The sequence below is a fragment of the Bos indicus x Bos taurus genome, chromosome 15 (assembly GCF_003369695.1).
Source record: "Bos indicus x Bos taurus breed Angus x Brahman F1 hybrid chromosome 15, Bos_hybrid_MaternalHap_v2.0, whole genome shotgun sequence".
Classification (NCBI taxonomy): domain Eukaryota; kingdom Metazoa; phylum Chordata; class Mammalia; order Artiodactyla; family Bovidae; genus Bos; species Bos indicus x Bos taurus.
The window spans coordinates 31,115,288-31,129,015 of record NC_040090.1 but is presented as its reverse complement, the minus strand read 5'-3'; the positions used below and the strand labels follow the sequence as shown (position 1 = coordinate 31,129,015).

General features: G+C 49.2%; 1 protein-coding gene across 7 annotated transcripts in view; it reads right to left on the bottom strand.

Annotated features, from left to right (window-relative positions):
• Window positions 1–928: 928 nt before the first annotated feature.
• FAM168A (family with sequence similarity 168 member A) overlaps window positions 929–13,728 on the bottom strand; it is a 202,341-nt gene continuing 189,541 nt past the window's right edge. For 6 of the 7 annotated variants that reach the window (XM_027562958.1, XM_027562954.1, XM_027562955.1 and 3 more), the window contains 4 exons: window positions 9,607–9,749; window positions 8,830–9,004; window positions 7,391–7,520; window positions 4,523–6,671 (listed from right to left, as the gene is read on the bottom strand). In XM_027562958.1, coding sequence (XP_027418759.1) covers window positions 7,408–7,520; window positions 8,830–9,004; window positions 9,607–9,749 — 431 coding nt within the window. In that variant the 3' untranslated portion in view covers window positions 4,523–6,671; window positions 7,391–7,407. Of the gene's footprint in view, window positions 6,672–7,390; window positions 7,521–8,829; window positions 9,005–9,606; window positions 9,750–13,728 lie in introns of all 7 variants that reach the window. The other variant, XM_027562953.1, reaches the window with a different exon arrangement.

The window sequence follows — 13,728 nt, the reverse complement described above, 5'->3', positions numbered from 1 at the left end:
GGCCCTAGGAGGAACAGTTGCCGCGATGACCAGGGAGGAAACCCAGGTCTGGACCAGGACAGTGGCTTTGCCCAGAAGGGAGATTAGAGATGTTTTGGACATAAATAAAGCTGATAGCACGTGACGACGACATGGATGGAGACCACATTATCACCCTCAGCCATCCTTCTGGGCCCACAGACCGCTTAGCCCTGTTAAGTGGATGTAGGCACTGCCTCCTCCAGAGTGGGCAGGAGAACTTGGGGCTTGGTACCTGTGCTTTGGAGCCAGACCAAGTGTAAGTTCCAGCTCTGCCCCTCACTAGCTCTGTAACCTTGGCCAAGGTACTCGCCCTCCTCAGCTGCTCCCCCTCCCAAGGCCAGGGCTACCCACAGGGCTCACCTCCTGTCCTGCCATGAGGATTACCGGCCACACGGTGGGCACTCGGCAGATGCAGCCTCCATCATTCATGGCTTCCCTGCACTCCTGTATCACACACCTTAGCCCCGGCCCCTGACCCGGAGATGCAGCGTATCTGTAGGTATCGCTTGACTGGTGAAAACAAGTTTAGAATCAACTTGGGAGAAGCCCAGGGGACACTCACCAACCCAACAGGTGTCTGTGTCTCCCTCTCCCAAGAACCACCAGTCTGGTCACTCCAGACTTTTTTTTTTTTGGAAACTTTTTTAATAGTTATTCAATGTTCTACAGCTTACAGTAAATATCATAGTTACAAATTCTTGGCTTCAATCTTTCAGAGTGATCACTATCTGATCTTCAAAACAAAACGGAACAAAAACCCAAAAGAATCCAAAACAACAGAACAAAACCAGATTTACACTTCATACACACAAGCGAGGCCGCGGGGCTTTCCACTCTTTACACTCCAGGCTGTGTTTTGAAAACACCTATAAGTTCTTTGCTCAAACTACTTGGAAGACACCGGTCAAAGGTTTATTATTATTATTTTAAATGTTTTTCTTTTTAAAATGTGAGTTCCAATAAAATTTAAAAACTAGATTCCAACCTGTAGATTAAAATGAATTAAAAAATACAAAATCATATACAACGCTCTCTCACAGGGATGGTACATGCCACGAGAACAAGTTTCTCTGTTGTGTGATATGAACAGGGATGCAGATGCCTTTTAGTCAGGAGACAGGGACAGGCCCTTGGGCCTTTAAAGGTCATGACAGACAACGCCACGTTGCTAGAGGCCTGGCCTTACCTCCCCTTGGGTAAGGAAGAGCTGCAGTCCCACCATAGATCCAGACAAGCTGGCTGACCCGAGAAGGTGGTCTCTGGCCAGTCCCACTCTTTCCCTGACTGTCAGGCACAAGGAGGAAGGCTGGAGCCTGGAGATGCTGGTCTTGCTGGGGTCAGGCCCAAAGATGACTTCACCCTTTTGAGACCTATGGGCTGGTACTTATCAGCAAAGCTGTTATATGTGTTCTCTTCAAAAAAGGAAAATAGCCCCTCTACCAGGAGCTGGACTGGGTACAGGGCCTCACTGCCACAGCAAGAAGACCCAGGGACTATGGATGCAGCCACAGGGAAGCAAGCGTTCTAGTTTCCCTTTCTGGCTTTGTGGCAGCCAGTCCCAATCACCTGGCTACTGGGCTGGACTCAGCAGTACACAAGGTAGAAAATACCCATTGGAGAAAGTGAGGGAGTGAGACCCAAGTCTGGCTCAGGCAAGATTGGTTATGGAATGTTGAAACTGGCCTGCCAGGAAATTTAAAGGCCAGGCCCTAGAACCATGTAATGCCTAATTTCAGAAACAGGTTTTCTAGAGGGGGACGTGGACAGGTAAAGGACAAATCCTGCCACCAACCTGGCACACCCAAAGGAGGCTGAGCTCTCTCAGGCTCAGCTGTGGAACCCGATGTTAGCCTGGCTGGGTCTCCACTGTGATCCAGCTTTTGGAGGTAAGTCTAGCCTGGATTCTCCTGGGGCTGGACACTGGCATGGAGCCTGCCCCTCCACTGCCCAACCTGCCCCCTCTGGATTCCCAAGCTTGGCAATCAGCTGGGGACCACATGCCCTACAGTGCTGTGGAATACAGGGTGAAAAGCAGAGCTTCCACATGTACTTTGAACTGCAATTGAGGAGCAAATGCCATGGTGACATCTCAGTGACTGATCCAGCCACAGTGCTGTGACCAAGACCTGTGCCCTCTAGGCCTCCCTCTCGCCTCCCTCAGAGCAGAGCTGAGGGTCTGACATGCAGGGCTCCAGGCCTGATTCAGCCAGCGCCTCTCTGGACCTCTGGCTGAGTCCTGTCTGCACAGTGAGGACATCAGAACTCTGTGACCAAAGGATCTGCACTACTCCTATGCTCCGTGTGATTCATTTCTGAAGGGTACTTGGAACAAAGCCAGCCTCTCTGAAGACACACTCCCAGATCTCTGGAACACTTTGGGTGGCCAAGGGTAAGAGCTGGGATGAGGTGGAAGGACTGCACAGTGTCTCTCTAGATCCTGGTCCTCACTCTTGGGAAAAACAAACCCAGGGTCTGGATTCAGGTGTACTTTTGAGCATTCAGGGCTACATCAAGTCCCCTGGAAGTGCCAACTCACTGGGTCTGGATAGTGGGCCGGCTCTCCAGGGTCAGAAAGCAAGGGTACACAGGCTTCCTAAGGACATAGGTCTTTCAATGGACAGGTGCCTGGGGCTGCCCCTGAACACATCTTCAGTCCTAGGCATCATGACCCCAAAGTGCTTTGCTCAAGTTAGGCCTCTTATTGCAAATTCCTGTCCTTCGAGTGCTGCCAGCTGGAACTGCCTCTGGGTTTCCAGGGCTCCTCATAAAAATCTGCTCAGCAGGGAAGACTGACTTCCCAGGTTTCCCTGGAGCGTTCCTCTGTTTAGGGGCAGACAGGTAGCCCATCCCTTCTGCATGCTGGCCACCAAGGTCTGCAGGTGTCAGCAGAAAGAGCAGAGGATTTGAAGAGTTCAAATCTTGGCTCTTTCTCTCATGAGCTATGTGACCTTTGGCAAGTCTCTTAAGCTTTCAGAGACTTAGTTTTTTCTATCTATAAAATGGGAATTTTGGCAATCAATATCAAAGTACTTCGTATACAGACAATAAACTGGACAGGTGAGTGTCCTTTTTCAATATATAGGGAGGGGGATATTCACTTTACAGTCACTGCCAGGAGAGAGAGAGGAAGAGCAGCAACTGTCTTGTCTTGCGGGGAAGAAAGGAAATCAATTTTTCCAAAATGTGGCAGAAAGATTAAATTTCAGGCTCTTACCACTTGGGGGCACTCCAGCTTCCAGACTCCAGCTTCCTGGGCCCCAGGCTAAGGAGAGGGAGGCAGGTACAAGTGGGGAAAGCCGTGAGGGTTGGCTGGTGACTGGAACCACCTGTACCCCTAACCCTGCCCACCAAGCTTGTAGCACTGGTGAGAAGCAGTGGAATGGGGTGGAGAGGGCTTTGCTGGTGCCATGCTGCAGCTCGAATGTCATGTGGGTGCACCCCTTGTCCTCTCTGGCTTGCTGGACTTCCTAAAATGACAGGGCCCCTCAAGCTCTGACCTTCTGTCCAGCTTGACCACTGGGCCATCCAGTATCTGTGGATGATGCTCATGGTACCTCCTGATGGATGCCCGTGATCCCACGTGTGCTCATCCTACCACAGGCACACGACTGCCTCGTTCTCCTGGGCTCAGTTCCTCTGCAATGACTCCCCAAGCTTGGCCAGGCTTGTGGATCTCCGTCAAAGCAAGAGGGTGAGGCCAGCTGAACTGGGGCTCCGGTGCTCAGCCCGCAAAAGGGGTGCTATGCCTGGGTTCTTCCAGACCCCAGCCTTTCCACACCTTGTTTTTGCCTTGGGGTCTGTCCTTGATCTTGAATTACATACAAGGGCCAGGAGAGGGTGCACAGCATCACGTTTCAGTCCACAAGCCTGTGTGTGGATTCAGACTGGAGGGAAAGAGACCGCAGACTAAGATTCAAATGGCTCTGCCACTTACGAGCAAGTCACTCTGCTTTTCCAAGTCTCAGTTTCCTCATGGATCAAATGAGAGAATCATCTGTTTCACGGGGTTAAGCCAGATGATGGATATGAAATTGCTTTGTGAAAAACTGAGGTACTAGATGTTGGTTTTTACATACTGGTACAGAATGAACAAAGGTAAAAAGGTAATTCCTAGATCTCCTTTCCCCTCCTCTGGTTCTGCCCCAGCCTATCTGGAGGCAGCAGGGTTCAGGGGAGCCTTTTGGGGTGCCAGCATTCTGCTCACTTTGGGGCAAGTTCCCTTTCCTGCTATTAAATAGGACCAGTTTCTTCATTTGTCAAATGGGTGAAATAACCCTGACCTTGTCTTTCCCTCAGGGTCAGTAAATTAAAGGCTGTGAAGTGCTCTGAAGTCTATGAAGCACCTGACAAATGCAAATGTTTCCTATTATTATTATAATCATTATTATTATTTTGGCATTTTCTAAGCATGTATGACATAATCTAAAACAACCTTCACCCACCCTTATACAACCAGAGAGTAGGAGGAGGTATTTGCCCAAAAAAAGAAGAAAAAAAAGGATTAACACTGGAAAACTTTCTATTGTTTTAAAACAAAACCTTTTCAGCACCCCCGAGCAGACCATTTAGAACAGCGGGGCTTTTCCTTACTGGTCCTGCATTTCCCAGGTCGAGGATGCTGCTGGGCTGTGCCCCCCTGGGAACAGCCAGATAGCCTCTGAGGTCCTCCTGGCCCAGGGGTTTCCTGATTATTTCCTCCTTTAGGGAGACATGGGAGGTAGGGGTAGGGATATATCCACGTATGCATGAATTTAAAATGAAGAGAGTTATTTAGAAGTTCTAAATGTCATCAATGATCCCATTTTGTACAGTAAAATGTTCCTGTGCATGCCACCCCACCCCCCCACCCCCCGCCACCAACCATCCCCAAAGGGGCTGCTAACCCCTCCAAGTGCCGGGTGCAGGGGGGGCAGTGTTAGACAGCTGGGCTCCTGGCTGAGACCAATGGGGCCTCCTGACCCAGGGGTCCCTCTTCTCCCCAGAGAGCCCATGTTTCCTCCTCTCCTCTCAGGATGAGGGGCTACTGTCTTAACAGCATGGACTCCTTTTCAGCCAGTCCACCTGCTCCTCCAAGGGCTGGAGTCAGGTATAGGATGAGAGGTCCACATGTCTTCACAGAATTTCCAAATGCTATTTCCTCATTTGCAATTTCTGTTCCCGCCATCTGCCCCTATGTGACCTCGGCCAAGTCTTCAACCTCTGCCTTTGAAATCCATGGAGGAAAAGAGCAGAAACAAAAGTCCAGAGACTGTTCCAGAGCTCACCAGGTGTGGGCACTGCTGGCTTCATTTTTACAAAGCCAAGCCAATCCATCCCTAGGTAAATTTTTGTGGACAACATGCCCCAGGCAGGAAGGTTGCATTTAATGCTAATTTACTGCAAGGTCTAGGGAAGTCCTTTCCTCTTCTCTGGGCCTCAGCTTCCTTATCTGTCAAATAGGGGAATGGATGAGATGATTGCTAAGGTCCCTTCAGTTCCATGAGTCGATGAAATGTTTATTGCTATTGTTTCTCCTTCACTATCCTGACCTCCAGAGCCACCAGCACCCACCTGGAATGTGGTTCCTTCACTTTGGCCATGAATGGCACAAGGTAACCAAGAACTTAGCCTGTCTGCCAGCGCCATGGACAGACGGGTGAGCCCTGGCTCTGGGAAGGACAAAGGGAAGGGAGAGAAATGCCACAGGTTTCCACTCTACTGAGGAGCAAGCTCCTCACCAGAGTGGATCCATGAAGGCTCAGAGGCCAAGGTCTAGAGTACACTGGGCACTTGGCCTCCGAGGCTTTGGGGGGCTAGGATCCCACCGTCCTGCAGCTGCTTGGCAGGTCTGAGGTCAAAAATCACCTTCTGAGGAAGTGCCAGGTCAGTTAACATCACTGTGCAAATTAGAGGGTCCAGGCCCAGACAATTCGGCCAGAGACCTTACAAGCCAAAGCCAGCAGGCAAGGGCCTCTCAACTCTCTTCCCTCTGCCTTCCCACAGTGCGCCCCTCCCCCCACCCTCCCTCAAGTTCTCCCAAAGAAAAAATCTGGTTTTCCCAGGTTCTCATCTGGGGTATTATTAAGCTGCTATGAACGCTCCTACCTAATCAGGTGGTTTTGTTCTTGGTCTGTTGCGATGGTTCTCAGAAATATCAGAAGATATTTCATTTGTGTCAGGATACAGCAGTGTCTTAAACTAATCCTGCTTGAGAAAAATCGAAAAAGAAACCATCCCTCAGAGATGTGGCTTGCTTAACAGTTCTGAGTTCCTACCCTGGACCCAAGGGTCACATCCACTATGCTCTTCAAAGGAAATCGCACCTTCAGCAGAACCACTGCAACAGACCCCACTCTCTGCCTGCCGCTAGACTAGGCTCCCAGGGCTGAATGCTTGGGGAAGGAAAGGAGCAGAGAGGATGTGCCTGGTCAGGTAGGAGAAGGGTGGAGCTGCGAGGGCAGCGGCTCAGAGGGGGACAGTGGGGAGAGGCAGGAGATTAGAAAAAGCAGCTTTTACAAAAACCAAAAATAAAAACCAAAACCGTTAAAGATGCATAAAGTGACCCTTGCACTTCCGTTGTCTCTTCTTGCAAATAGAGGTGGTGCTGCTAGGGAGCTGCTCCAGCACCTGTGTAAGACTTGAGTAGTTGCATACAATGTGTGACTCCAGGTCTAGGGGAGGAAGGGGAAAGCCATTAGTGACAGCGGTATTCCTGAGGCCCTTGGGGAACTCCTGGACACCCTCCCCTCATGCTGAGAGCCCTAAATGGAGTCGTCTGTGTCTTCCCAGTGGAGCGGCCCATTTCCCATCCAGTGCCAAGAGCTCTGGAGGAGGCGGCAAGGGAGACAAGGAGGCATGGCAGTGATTTTCAGTGACATCCCTGGAGCTCTACAGGTCACTGGCACTGCCTTAGGATCTGCAGAGGACAGGGGGAGCCTGGTGGTGAGGGTGACCTAGGGCTTCTGCCTGGACCCAGTCAGAGCCAACATCTGATTGAGATAAAAGTTCATTGGAAGGATAGGCCCACAGTTAGAAGTAGTCTGAAGACCATACAGTAAAGAGCACAAAATTTAGTACTAGAGGACTGGAGTTCAAGTCCCAGGTTAGTTTTTACTAGTTAAGTGATACTAAACTATATCTGTAAAATAGAGCAATGATCCTTACTTCACAGAGTTACTGTGCGGATCATGAGATAACGTATGTAAAGTATCTAGAATATATAGAAAATGACAGCTATCATGAAGAGTGATATTGCTGAAGCTGCAGCAGGAAAACAACTAGTAACTGTCACCTAACCCCTGTTGACACCTGTGCTGCAGGCCAAGCCAGGGGCTCTGAGACAGCTCTGAGAGTTGGTCACTCTCCCACCTCCCACCCGGTCCTCACTCACTTGGATGGACGCAGGCTTTACCAGTGCGGGGGCACATAGCTGTACGCAGGGGTCCCTTGGGCCCTGTATGTTGGCATGGAGACAGGGTGTGCCCCGATCGCGGTGTGCTGGGGTGCAGTCAGCAGGGTACCTGAGCATCCGGAAGGAGAAGAGGAAACCTGATGAGGCCGTCCACGTGCTGGGACGAGGAGGAAGAGCCGTGATCTTTCACAGCTGCTCCCCGCCTGCTCATGAGCTGCCGCCTGCCCCTCCCCACCTTGCCAGGAGCCGTCTCCCAAGGGGAAACCTTCCTGATGCTCCAAGACAGCCAGTCTCCAGTGGCCTCCTTTCACTCTTCTCCGTGCGCTCCTCTCACTGCACGTCACACTGAGGTGTCTGCTGCTTTATGTGGCGCTGGTCGTCCCACTAACCTAGCTGTTCCTAAGGGTAGGCCTCTGGTTTGGTCTATCGGTATTTGGTCCCCAGGACCCAAACAATAAGGCTGGCACCCAGCAGATCTGCATCAGCTTGCTGACCTGATCTGGGGAGTGAGAGGCCTCAATGCTTACATTAGGGGCAGAGGAAAATCCCAACTCCCACCTCCTGGCCACTCAAGCCCTTGTATTCTCTTTCCCCAGAAGATGACCTCGCTGATTCTCTGAAAATTGGGTCTCTCAAGGTTATTCAGAGCCCTCTTGTCTTCTCATGCTCTTCTTTTAATGCCAACTCATCCAAAGACTTCCCCAAACCTGCTCTTCCTCTGGTGTCTCTCCCTAACTCCATCCTCAGGGCTTCTAGAGTAAGCCAGAAATGGAGAAGGGGTCCTCCTGGACTCCTGTTTCTTCCAAGACTCGCAATTAATTACCAGACAGGTCCTGAAGCTCCTGCCTGCTAAAGAACATTGCCCTGTGCCCTCCTGTTTGGGACTCTGCTGCTAGCAGAGTCCTAGCATCATTATCTCTCCTCTAAAGCACAGCTTTCCCCCCATATCTCCCCAACCCAGCTGTCTCCACCTTGCAGTCAGAGAGAATGATTAGACAAACCCTATCTCTCCCATGCTTAAACCTCTTTGCTAGCTCCCTGTTACCTACGTATTCGAGACTCTCCACCACTTTATCTCTGACAACTGCTCCAGCCACCCTTCCAACTCCATGCTCTCATTTTCTAAGCGATTTACACCATGTCCATTCTGTGAATGTGCTTTACTCATGTTCTCTCCCCTGGACTGCCCTTCCCTCTTTCATCTCTCTGATTAGCCTCTGTTCACCTTTTAAGGCCTAGCTCACTACATCCTCCATGGTGAAATCTTCCACAGCCCTGTGGAGAGAGTTAGAGGGTCCCTAGAACTCCCAGGCACAGGATTCTTCATGTTATGCTACAGTCGATTCCATGACTGTGTTTTCCACTGTCATGAGTTCCTGGAGGAAGGGAATGGACACTGACATAGATGCTGCCCTTACCTGCTGACATCGCCATGGTGGTGCCGGCCACCATTCCCATGGCCACGCCGTTGGTCCTGGGAGCGGCGACAGGCGCCGGGTAGATGGCAGAGGGAATGCTGTTGGGCTGGACGACCGTGGTGTGGTGGATGACATGGGGCTGGGCAGCATACACCGGCTGTGTATAGTAAGCTCCCTGGGGGAAGAGGGGCTTTTGTCACACCGGCTTTTGGAGAGGTGGGGAGAGAGGGGAGGGGAGCCTGTCTCAAACCCTAAGGGATGGTGTCTGAGGATCTCTGGCCCAGGGACACAAGGTCTGAGGCTCTGCTCATGGAAGCACTGTGCTGGTGTGAATGCTTCCATTTTACATACTGGAAAAATGTCCTAAATGCAGAGCACTTCCCCAAATGTCTCTTACTATATATTTCCTTTTAGGCAAAAAGGTTGACGATGGAGACAATGGTCTGAGGTGACATCCCACTGCCTGGATCACATGACTGCTTTCTGCCATCACAGCCCTCAGGTCTGCTGATCTCTGGGCAGAGTAGACACAGGGCCTGGATCATCTTAATCCAGAGCTTCTCAAATGCTTCTACTAAATAATAACAAGAGCCTCTGACTGTGGACTGAGGTAGAGTGAGGGTATGTATAGGCTGTAAGGTTACTGCTTCAGTGACACAAGAATGACAGCTGATCAGAGCCACAAACTCTCTTTTCTTCCCCCTCCACCCCACCCACCCAGGCTGGTGGCTCCTTTACCTGCAGAAGAGGTGGACCCAGGCTTCTACATGTACTTACCTGGGCATACAGATTCTGCTGGGGGTAGGCACTTCTGATTGGATACATGGCCGTCTGGTAGGGGTTGGGTGAAGGGGAGTAGGGGGGCGGAGCAGTATTACTCTGGGTCGGTGGGACCTTGTATGGTGTCCCCGCAGTATATCCTGTACCAAGGCAATAAGAAAGACTTCCAATTAGTTGGCAGAACAGCATCGCTGGGAGGCAGCAGGTCCCAGTCACGACTCCCCAGACAAGCATGGGCTGAATCCAGGCTGGAAACACAGATGAGAACAGACAAAGTACAGGGCTCTGCCCAGAGAGCCCTGGCCCCAGAGGCAGCTCCCTCAGTCCTGGTGCATAGGGCTGCATGTGTGGCATCTTTTATTTCTCTGTGTCTCAGGGCTCTGAGGCTGGGACCAGATGATCTCTTAAGGGGCCCTTGAAACTCAGACAGTCTAGGATTCTGAAACCTGTACCATGAGACAGGCAGGTACATGTGGATGGGAGACCCTCAATCTGCTTGCTCTATACTGCACTCTCTCTTCTTGCTTTTAAATCTCTTCACTCAGTACCCTGGGGCATCTGCTGCTGCTGCTGCTTCTGTCTTGCTTTCTCCCTTACTCTCTCTTTCCTCCTTACATCTCTCTCCCTTTATGAACTGCTCTCCACCATACTCCTCTTCTTCCCTGTCAGGTTTTAAGGTGGAAACCTCATACAAAACACCATTCAGAGATCCTCCTTTTCTGAGATGCTGAAAAACTTTGCTCTACATGGCTTGCTTTTCCTCCCCTCCTGGGGCTTGGGGGAGGGCCACCGCTGCTTGAAAGACTGAAGTCAGAATAAAAAAGATTCACATCGACCTGGAACCCAGGCCACGTCTGGTCAGCAGGGTGGACAGAAGCTGGGGAGGGGGGCTGAGAAGTCAGGCTCCGAGAAGTTCACAATCAGCCATTCACACAAACTATGCTGCCTTTGAATTTCTGGAAAAGAGAGTCAGATCCTAAGTTCACAGGAAAAACCTGAAACATAAACCACTTAGGAACAAGGCTATGTCCTTAGAGAATCACAACATGGAATGATTCTATGGAAACTGAGCGATCATCAGGTAGCCCCACTCTCTGAGTTGAAGGGACAGTGCCAGGGGACCTTGGCTTTGGATCTCCAATGGGGTGTTGTTGGAGATTCTTCCCTGTGGTCCTCCATCCTGACTTGGTCTGGTTGACACATCACGAAACCTCTCTTGGCTTTAGGTCTTTTGCCTACAAGACGCTCAACAAGGACCCATTCAGTAACACGGAGCTGTTTTTATAAGGAACTGGAGGCAGAGTAAAAAGGGTGCTTTACTGGAAGAGAAGGGGTCCAGGCTTCAGTCCAGGCTTTCCTCCAATTTGCTGTAACTACTGCCAAGTCTCTGGGCCTTAGTTTCTTATATTGTAAAATCAGAAGGCTAAGAATGAAGATCTCTTCCTGAACTAAAATCCCATTGTTTTAAAGACACTGATTCTCTTCTACCCTAACCCCCATTTAAAGCAGGCTGCCACACAGTCACAAATCTCACTCAGGTCACACCACAGCCTGGGCATACCCTGATGAAATACTCAGGAGGATGTGAAAGCGACTGTGCAGTTACCACATAAGGCACTGCCAAAAGGTGCCCTGTCCTCTTCCCTGGAATCATGCCGTTTATCTTTCCACCTGGAGATTCATAGTTTGTTCTGTGAAAAACTGGAGAAACTGATTTTGTGGTCAAACATGCTTGGGAAATAAGTAGCAATGAGGATGGAGTAGAGAAAAATACATTAATGAGAAGAGAGCATTGGTAAGAATTAGAAACTAACTGGAAGTGGAGATGTGAGTCAGTTGAGGAAGAAGTCTACAGCAGATTCCTCCAAGAGTCTAGACCATACAGCTAATCATGAAATGTGGTCCCGGGAGAAGCAGATACTGTGGGGGAAGTCAAGGAGCGTAGGTTTGCACATGTCTAGGAGCCGTTTGAGCTGTACTTCAACCAGAGACAGTTTACTTGTCTGTAGAAAAAGGGGATTCTCAAGATGGGCACGTCCCAAGAACATGAAGTATGATGCTAAGGGAGCCTAACTGCTATTCTGCCCCCTCCCCCCAAGGAAGGAGAAGGTGGGAGAGAAAGGGAGAGAAGAGGGGAGGAGGGAGAGGAGGAGGAGAAATATAAAATAAGAGAGAAATAGGTTTTATTCCATGACAGAGACAAGTTTTAAAGTAATAGGATGAACTGTGAATCTCAAGGGATAGGCATATGCAGGAGACTATTTCCAGATTTACCACAGGATCTTTTATTCATACTATTTACATTTGAAACATGCAAACCACAATTTTTGTGTGTGTGACTGCAGCTTGTTTTAGTAAATCAAGTTTTACTGTAACACAGCCATGCCCATTCATTTACATACTGACTATGGCTGCTTTACTGGCTGAATGGTAGTTATGTCAGAGACCATAAGGCCTGAAAAGTCTAAAATATTTATTATCTGCCCCTTTACAGGAAAAGCCTGTTAACTCCTGACTTAAAGAAATAAGACGCTATGGGGAGCCCTGGCAGAATGGAAAGCACCCCTCTTCCATGCAGGAGGGCAGGACACCCCCGAATACTAAGAATCCCTATCTCTGAAAGCTATATAGCATAGGGTTATAGTGATGAGCAATCTGGAGCCAGACTGACTGCCTGGGTCCAAACCCCAGCTCTCCTACTTAACAGCTGTAGAATACATCAGTTTCGTCATCTACAAAATGGGGACGATAATATCATCACTTACTTCATAGGGTTATAGTGATGAATACATGAATAAGTGCAAAGCCCTTAGAAGAAAGCCTGACACAATAAGAATAGTTCATATAGGTTACCTATTATTCCTTTCTCTCTCCCTGTATAGAGAGACAGTAAGCTTCCTGTTCTGGGACGTGTACAGAGACTGGTCTGAAAGATGACAGTAGACAGGAAGCTAAACCATAACTTTCATGGTGGGATCCAACTTGGAACACAGACTTCAGGATTCTAGAATTTTTAAATTTAATGGTTTAAAATGCCATGATTTTAAGATTCTTTAAAGTTAACACGCCAGTGGTGCTAGACTCTCCTTTATGTTTCCAGAGAAGGTGTGCTCAAGTTCTATCCTCTGGGAAGCCTGCACGCACCTTCTGTGTCACAAGGACAACCACATCTCACAAAGTGTTGACACTGTCCCTCTGAGGGAAATCAAGAGGCGCCCAGAGACTGCAGTAGAATTTGGTTTCTACACCTAGGAATAACCTTGTCTGAGAGTGTTTCCTTTCTTCATGTTATGAAATAGACACACATGAACTCAGAATACAAATCAGTTTAGCCAAAACACACTTGGTGGCCAAAATGATGATGCTGGAGAAGAAGGCCTTGCCTATTTGTCCAGAGAGGTTGAGAAGGGAGAAGCAGAACTGCAGAGCTAGAAGATATCTTAGAGATCATCAAGACCAGCACAAACGTTTCACAGATAAGACGACGACAGCAAGTGAGTGACTGCTCACGAGCACCCAGGACTCGGTGCTCCCTCCTCTAACTACAGTCCCCAAGTCCTGGGCTCGTCAGTGAGTCAGGTCAATTCTTCTCTTAAGGAATACGTTCATTGGACTAGATAATATCAGAAGATCTTTCCAGTGCTGATACTCTAAGCTGTGAGTATTTCAGTGAGACTTTTATGAGAAAATCCTTGCAGAGGACATTCCGTAACTGACTGATGGTCCTATCCACACCCTTGAGGATCAATGGAAATTCCCCTGGGCTACCTCAAGTATCACAGAATTCAGGGTTTATTACTTTATGCACCTAAATTAAAGGGGAAAAAAAAAAGCTGTTGGACTCGATACAAACAAAACAAAACCAAGTCAAAACAAAGACTCACTGATTTTGCTCAAATGAACTTAGACTCATCTCTTGAGGCCTGGGTCTCCTGAAAAGAGTCCTACCTAAGTCTGAAGGTTACAGAACTAGGACTTTGGAATGCTACACCTTAAGGACATTAGAGACTTGAATTCAATCCTCTCCAATTCAGGTGAAGAATCTAGAGCCCAGGGGAGCAGCAACTTTTCCAAAACTGCACAGCACATCAATGCAGAGCTGGGCCCAGAGATCAGGCT